Source organism: Pseudorasbora parva, chromosome 20 (assembly GCF_024679245.1).
Source record: "Pseudorasbora parva isolate DD20220531a chromosome 20, ASM2467924v1, whole genome shotgun sequence".
NCBI classification, from domain to species: Eukaryota; Metazoa; Chordata; class Actinopteri; order Cypriniformes; family Gobionidae; genus Pseudorasbora; species Pseudorasbora parva.
Window position 1 is genome coordinate 2,685,136 of NC_090191.1, and position 8,670 is coordinate 2,693,805.

Genomic DNA, 8,670 nt, shown 5'->3' on the forward strand with positions numbered 1-8,670 from the left:
GATTTATTAATTGTAGCCAATACAAAACTGGAACGAGCCAGATTCAGTGCAGATTTATAATTTTTCATATGGTCTTTGAATGCCGAATGGTGAACAGTCAGGCCAGTTTTCCTGTAGTAACGCTCAAGCCGTCTACCAGTGGCCTTTAAGATACGGAGCTCAGGAGTGTACCAAGGAGACGAATGTGTGGAAGGGACACTTCTGGTCTTGAATGGAGCATGCTCATCTAAGATATCCGAAATTATGGAGTTATAGTTGGATAGTATCAGTGAGGGTGGGGAGATATCAGAGACATCAGAGAGATTCGAAGAGGAAATAGAGGTACAAAATAATGAAATATCAACAGCTTTGAGATTGCGGTAAGATATGACAGTTGTAGAACAGTTTTTAGGGATAGGCAGGCTGAAACTAAAATCAAGAAATGTATGATCAGAAATACCAGTGTCAGTAGACGTGATAGAAGAAATATCAGCCCTTGATGTACAAATCAAATCTAGAGTATGACCACGAGTATGGGTTGGAAAATTAACATGCTGAGTTAGATTAAAACATTCAAGAATAGAAAGTAACTGGTTGGTGTTAGAGCAAACAGTATCAACATGAATATTAAAGTCACCAAGCAGTAGAATGGGAAATGACAATGAGCAGGCAATGGTCAACAGTTCACTGAGTTCAGAAAAGAAGTTAGACAGGATCTTAGGAGGTCGATAGAGCAGAATTATTATGAGAGAGTCAGCCTTCAAAACCATGTATTCAAATGTATTGGTGTCATGAAAGTCGAGTAGCTTGATACGGAGGTTGTCGCGATGAATGATAGCGAGACCACCCCCTTTACCATGGGGTCTCGGTCGGGACAGATATTTATATCCATCTGGCGTAAGCAGATTTAACTGCAAAAAATCTCCAGGAACTTGCCAGGTTTCAGTGAGAAGAAAAATGTCAAGGTTATTGTCAGTGATCATTTCGTTTAGATAAGAGGCTTTGTCCGAAATTGATCGACAGTTCAAAAGGGCAAAGTGATGATGTGATGGATTCAAATTCAGAGTTTGTTGCTGATCGCTATCAGTGAGATAGATCAGAGAACGTTGAATGGAGGGACAGGCAGGCAGTTGTCTTGGCATGGAAGATAGCCTATTGTTGGTCCAGATGCAAGGAGGAGAGTCAGGCTTTGAACAGTGTGAACTCAAGAGTGTGCGCCGCGAACGGTGTGTGTATCTTGGGCGACGGAGAATCCCTAGTCTCTGACAGTATTCATACGTCACCGAATCAAGACGCGGGCGGCAGTTAAAGCCCCTCAGTTGAGATGTGGAATATTCAATATCCATTACAGATGTAAGACAACAAAAAAATAAGGCACAGGAAAAAAGAAGAAAAAGTGTTTTTGCACAAGGCATGTTGATACTGAGAAAGTGAAAGCCCAACCACAAGCAAAACTACGTTAGCCAAACCTGAACGTCACTTCACCAAAACAGCAGACTAAATAGGAGGCAACGCACCCAGATAGTAAGCAGTAAACAAACGGCGCAACCGATAGAGAGAGCGGTAACTCACCCATCAGAAGAGCCGAGTGTGGTAGAGATGTAACAGGGAAGAAAGCTCGCAGCAGCCCGATGGCAGACTTAACAACAGTTCAGTTCAAAGTTTAAACAGTGGAAAAAGGATTAATCCAACTAGGCGCGAAACAGCTGTACAGTATTCACAGCGTCTAGCAGACAGCGTCTAGCAAACAGGTGGTCAGTGCAGAGCAGCAGAGGTGGTCAGTGCAGTGACAACAGTCCAGGCCAGGTGCAGTGACAACAGTCCAGGTCAGGGAAACGGAGTAGTCAACACAGAGCTCCGATGAAAACAAAATGATAGAATATAAATAAATATATCCGAAACCAGACAAACAGTACAAACAATCCAGGATACGAAGCGGCAGCACAAACGCGCACAGCGTACTCGACCCGGAAACGGAAGTGAAAAAACCGTTTCATAGAGTTTCATAGAGTTCATAGAGAAAGAGTTTCATATAACCCCTCTTTCTGTAGCTTAGTTGGTATAGGATCTAGCAAACATGTTTTTGGTTTTGATGCTTTAAAGGGGTGGTAAAACACATTCTTTTGAAGGCCTGATTGTGTTTGCGGGCTGCACAGTAACATATTCATGTTTATGTAAATATTGGAGCTGCTTATGTCAGCAAGTCTGGAGGAAAGGCTGTAGTTCCCTACCGGACGTTTGCTGTAGTCCATTAAATGTATTTCTTTAAAAGCAAATATCTCTCTTTGCTTTAAATTTTGAACGTTGTAACTTTGCAGATGCTGTTTATGCTCAAACAGCAACATTACACTAGCTAAAGTTAGAAAAGTGAAATCATGTTTTACCACCCCTTTAAATGTTTTAATATCTTGATGTCTGATGTTTTGTGCCATTAAACTGGGCTTTTTGTCTCTTTTAGATCTGATGGCTCTGAAAGTGGAGAGTCAAGAACTAAACGAAATGGGAGAGAAAGATATTAATGGGCAACATCATGATTTCATAACTGGAGAAAAATATTTTAGCTGCTCACAGACTGAAAAGATTTCCTCACAAAAAATCACCCAAACGGCAGGAAAGAGTTTAATTAAAAAGCGACACCCTAAAGTCCACATGAGAGTTCACACTGGAGAGAAGCCGTTCACACTCCAAGAGTGTGGAAAGAGCTTTATTAAAAAAGAAAACCATAAAAAACACACAAGTATTCCCACTGGAGAGAAGCCTTATACCTGCCAAGAGTGTGGGAAGAGTTTCACTCAAACAGGGAATCTTAATATCCACATGAGAATTCACAGTGGAGAGAAGCCTTACACCTGCCAACAGTGTGGAAAGAGTTTCACTCAAACAGGGAATCTTAATATCCACATGAGAATTCACACTGGAGAGAAGCCTTACACCTGCCAAGAGTGTGGAAAGAGCTTCACTGAAAAAGGAAGACTTGAGGAACACATGAGAGTTCACACTGGAGAGAAGCCTTATTCCTGCCTACAGTGTGGAAAGAGTTTCACTCAAACAGGGCATCTTAAAGTCCACATGAGATTTCACACTGGAGAGAAGCCTTACACCTGCCAACAGTGTGGAAAGAGTTTCACTCAAAAAGGGAATCTCAGAGTCCACATGAGAGATCACACTGGGGAGAAGCCTTACACCTGCCAACAGTGTGGAAAGAGTTTTAATCATCAAATACATTTTGATGTCCACATGAGAATTCACTCCGGAGAGAAGCCTTACACCTGCCAACAGTGTGGAAAGAGTTTCACTCAAACATGGAGTCTCAGAGTCCACATGAGAGTTCACACTGGAGAGAAACCTTACACCTGCCAACAGTGTGGGAAGAGTTTCAATCACAAAGGAAACCTTGAGGGACACATGAAAATTCACACTGGAGAGAAGCCTTACACCTGCCAAGAGTGTGGGAAGAATTTCACTTATAAAGTGAATCTTAAAGTCCACATGAGAGTTCACACTGGAGAGAAGCCTTCTTCTGAATGAGTACATCATCTTCTGATCAAAACACACATGAGGAAGATGAAGTAAAACAAGCGATCATATGTAAGCAGATGCATATGCTAAATAACATGATCATCATATAAATCAAAACAGCCCATAATGTTACTGAATGAAATGTGGACCCAGGACGAGCTCTGGGACTGTGAAGAATTAGGGGTGTTGATGGACTCCATCTACTCCATCTGTGTTTGATCATCGCTCTGAATCGGATCTGAATGTAGTCTTTAGCTCTATTCGCACAGGATTAGTATTTTCTAGGGAACTTTCTAGTGATTTAGAAATTACTCCCTCACATCTAAATTTTGCGTGGCACATTTGGATCAAGTGTCTTGTCTGGTTCCGTACCAAAAAGATATCATATAAGCGTAATGTCTTAAGGAGTTTCCAAAACTTTAGCTGTCAGATCATGTACCTCTTTCCAAAAATACTAAAGTTTTCTACATTCCCAGAAGGTGTGCGTAATTGATCCTGTATATGTTTTGCATCGCCGACATCTATGTGATACATTAGGATATATTTTGCTCAGGTGTAGTGGGGTGAGGTACATCCTGTGCATAAATGTAAAGTTCTGTTCTGTGATTTTGTTGCAGGATAATGAAATAAAGACATTGTTACATATAGTCCCCCACTGGTTTACATCGCTGGTGTGACGGTCTTGCCTGGGCGGTCTTTCTGCTGTGCGGAGCTGCACAATGAGGAAATAACACGTGGAAATGAAGGATCCAATCCAAAGAATAAATCAGTTCCACAGCATATCTCGTTAGTTCTGCTCTTTATTTAAAACTGTTGTCCCTTTTAATCCTTTTAAACTCATGCTTTGTGATCATATAGTGGATTATTTTTGAAAGAGAGGTTATAATAAACATTTTCAATGAAATAATCACAAATCATCTCAATGAAAGACAGAGCAATTAAACTGGTTTACATCGCTGGCAACTAAAAAATAAATAAAAAACATGTTGGTGGGGAAAGAGTTAATATGTATGGAGACAGAAAAGACTGATTCATAATTCACGCAAAAAACACTATGCACACGTGTAGCCAATTTGACATGCATGAAACCAAATTTACGTGCTCAAAAAACTATTCAAACTATTCACGTGTGCAAAATAAATACATTTCACAAGTGCAAAACTGAATGTGAATGTGCAAATCGTCATTCGCGTGTGATTTCCTCCCACCCGGATCGGTCATATTCTTTAGCCAATCAGATTTAGGCTTATCAATCGGCCAATCATAGGCAGTGTTGGGAGTAACGCATTACAAAAAGTAATACATTACAGTAACTTATTACTTTTTGCTGTAACGCAGTAGTGTAAGGCATTACTAATCAATTTTCAGTAATATTTTACTCGGTACATTTTCAGTAACGCTTGCGTTCCCCCCCCCCCCCCCCCCCCCCAAAAAAAATACAATAAAACGAAAAAGGAAAAGGGAAAAAAGACGCCATGCATTAACGCATGAAAAATGCAACTTATTACCTGTTCGTGTTCATTCAATAGCCGCGTGTGGTGTCCAGGTTAGTAATTAAATACTAAATGACAGCTTCTGATATATTTTTTGTATAGCGATTTACTTCATTTTCCTTCAATTCAATACTTCAATTCATCTCCCTCTTGCTGGTGTACTTTTGGATATTGTGTGATAGTCCAGTGAAGGCGTACGTGTTTATTGCAGATTTTACAGAAGTGCCGCAGGCATGGTTTCAGTCTCTGTGCTCGCGCTGGCCAGTAGAAAAGTGGCTAAAGAAGGTTTAAAGGCTCTGTCGTTTCAAAGAATAGCACAACGACAAGCGCGTCGAAGGACGGACGAGAGACGAGGCGCGCGCTGCAGAGCCAAACTATAGGCCTAATGCCAATAAACAACACTTGGGTGAAGATGACGCACACCGTGACACCGTCGTTTAGATTTTTTATAATAATAAAGTAATTTATTTCAGTTAGAGAACAGGCCGTTCAAATGAAAACGGAAGGTGTCTGCTGCATGATCCGAACATGTGATCTTGAGCTGACAGATGATTGTTACGACCCCCGGTCTAGGGGTGCAGGGGTGAACATAAAAAAAACCGTCCCAAAACAGAGTACGTTTAAAAGGAACGTTCTCGGGTTCCTGATTTTAATTTCTTTGTGAGGACAAAAAGGTGAGTATTGCCACAAGTCAACAATGAAAAATAAATCAAAACTCAGGGATAACTTCGGGGCTAGGCCAGGCCAAAATAACAAACAAAAAGTAAACTAAATTATACCAGAAGAAACTAAATTCCCTGTCAAACGAAAAATAGAACCAAAGAAAAATACAATGTCTTACCTGTCTTCCTAACTAAACATAAACAGGAGAAAAAAAGGTAATTAACAAAATAAAAGGCACCTAGCCCCTACGGTTTATAAATGACAATCAAACTAATGTTACCGTGGCACACATGCCACTAAAGTAACCAAACAAAAAAACAAGTGATAAAGGAGAGGGAGTAACTTAAATTAAAAGAACACCAGCAATGGCTCACTCACTAATAAGTAACTCATACAACTTGTGTTTTACAACAGTACACGAATCACACGGATCACTCTCTACGGGAAGAGAGAAAAACAGCAACACATCCGAGAATACAGTCACAGATGTAACATGATAGCGGAAGATTTGGTTTCAAAGTGAAATGTAAAAGCGCCTATTAAAGGGGGTTTGTCATTGTGTTGTGTATTTCATTAAGAACAATAGGCTAATTCTAAACCAAAACTCAAATCTGCTTTGCCGCACAGAGCGCGCATTTATTAACGAGCTGTCATTCACGGTGTGCGCGCACTGCCGCGTTTTCAGTTCATATGGAAGCTTAACTTTTATAGGAATTCATTGAAAGGACTTGCTTTGCATCCGCTCCCGTTATTAACGCCCAAGCGGCAGTGCGCATGTTCCTTTCGGTTAAATAGAGTTAGTGATTTAAAAGCCCAGATACCGGTGATGTCATCACACTTTGATTAACCGGTGGGAAAATGTCCCCACCGTCTCATCCCTACTGTACATTCGCGAGATGGATGCGCATTGCTTAGTTTATCAGAGATAAGGACAAGAACGTATAGGCTATTCAAATGCAAACGCAGTCAAATACAACCTTTTTCTAAAACCGAAATAACTATCTCGCAAATGTCGCAATAATAAGAAAAGAACAAATGCGCATATTGTCATAACTTAGAGTTTACACAGTTCTGTTGTGTCTATGAACAGAAGCTATTCCCAGATATTGCCAGATAATCACTTTACCTCTAAAGTAATACTTATAACATAGTTGGATCGTCATGATTTCTTGCATTGTCTTGAGCATTCACTTTTTAGCCAGTTCTCTATTGTTAGCCTGGACGGCCCATGTCATTATTCTTCATCAAATCGCCTTCTTCTGGATGTAAAATGCTCTCTGGTAGCCTACATCTTAGCATGTTAAGAGCTACTTCTGTAGTTATTTTGGTGAAAGTAACTCAAAAGTAATACAGGAGTAATGTAACGCATTACAATTCTGAGACAGTAATATTGTAATGTAAAGAATGACTTTTAAATAGCAGTAATAAGTAATCTATAATATATTACAGTTTGGAAGTAACTTGCACAACACTGATCATAGGCCCACCTGATGTTACGTCATCAGCTTTCGACCACAGTTCATCATGGCTAAGCAGAGTATGTGCAATTTGATCTGTTCATTTCTGTTGAAATAAATCAACTTTTTGATGGTATTCTAATTATATGAGCAGCACCTGTTTAATGTGTACCATGTGCTTTTTCTCTCAAGTGCTGATTCAGAGTAGATGAAGCAGTTCTTATATCACCAAGAGCCCCCTCTTCTAAAAACCATAACTTTGTTTTACTCAGATTCACCGTCATGCCATTAAGGTTACAGAATATTTCCAGCTGTTCAATTTCTTTCTGCAACCCTCCTGATATATTAGTGATATCTTCAGCGTACAGCAGGGTCTGCACTTCTGTGATTCTCTCGATCTAAATACTTTTACCATTTTCCTTGAACATGTTATATATTCATTTAGGAAAATAATAAACAAAAGTGAACTCATGCAGCCCTGTCGTACACCAGTGCTTCAGCCCAAATATCCTGTTACACCATCAGTTCCTTTCACACATGATTTAAGTTTAGAATACATAGATTTCAATACCTCAGAAACTTTTCCTCCAATGCCATTCTTAATGAGTGAAATACAGAAGACTGGATGCTATCAAAAGCTTTGGAGAAATCACAAAATACTTGTTTGTTGAGTCTGTGGCACTATATTATAAAATTATAAAGACAAAATATATCGACAAACATTTACTAGCTTTGATTAAACTCAATAAACTAAATAAGTAAATATATATATATATATAACACATTAAAAGTTCTATGCCCCTTGTATAAATGATTTCTGCACACAAACATTTGTTTAGCATTGACTGAATCTCACATATTAGCATGCCCTTGTAAAATGTATGCAACGTGTTGGTACCAACAGGTTCTTCTGGCCTCCAAGAGATGACTTCCTGTGGTGTCTCTTTGATAACGTGCTCGAAATTATTCCAGCACCACAGCCTGTCACTTCCCGGCACATGGAAATTCAGAAGGATGTGTGGATGCGACTCTCCCAGTCACTGTTATTCTCAGTGTTATTACACTCTTTTTCAGTGTTTAGCAGATCACAGAAACACCGTCACAGTGTACCACCCCGTCACATCAGTTACCACCCCGTCACATCAGTTACCACCCCGTCACAGGGTCATTTTGTTTATAAACAAATAAAACATATAAAATGTGTTATTTGGGAAGATTAAGATATGTTTCATGTTGTAGGTTGTTTTAAAAAAAAAGTTTGTTCTTATTAAAAATGTTGAAAATTGCAACGGCACCCGTTTCGTAGAATGACTTGTAAATGATTTCTGCACACAAACATTTGTGTTTAGCATTGACTGAATCTCACATATTAGATGTGGTTCAAACTCTTTCTTTGGTAGTTATTTTTAGCACATCACTGACCAACACACATTTAAATATGTATTCAAGAATTAAACTGATATGTGTTGTATTGTTTGTATGTATGTGAATGTCTCTAGACATCTGTGACTTGAGCATGAGATCAGGACTTTTATTTTGTAGTGGAGATGTGACGTCAT

The 8,670-nt window shown here is 39.4% G+C and overlaps 1 protein-coding gene across 2 annotated transcripts in view; it reads left to right on the plus strand.

The window, feature by feature from the left end:
- LOC137049289 (gastrula zinc finger protein XlCGF57.1-like) overlaps positions 1-4,280 on the plus strand; it is a 29,046-nt gene extending 24,766 nt beyond the window's left edge. The window contains exons 2-3 of one of the 2 annotated variants that reach the window (XR_010899571.1): positions 2,438-3,567; positions 4,116-4,280. Coding sequence is in view for 1 of the 2 variants with exons in the window: in XM_067427792.1 (XP_067283893.1) it covers positions 2,438-3,507 (1,070 nt within the window). In the remaining variant the exon portion in view is untranslated. Of the gene's footprint in view, positions 1-2,437 lie in introns of both variants that reach the window. The other variant, XM_067427792.1, reaches the window with a different exon arrangement.
- The last annotated feature ends 4,390 nt before the right edge of the window (positions 4,281-8,670 follow it).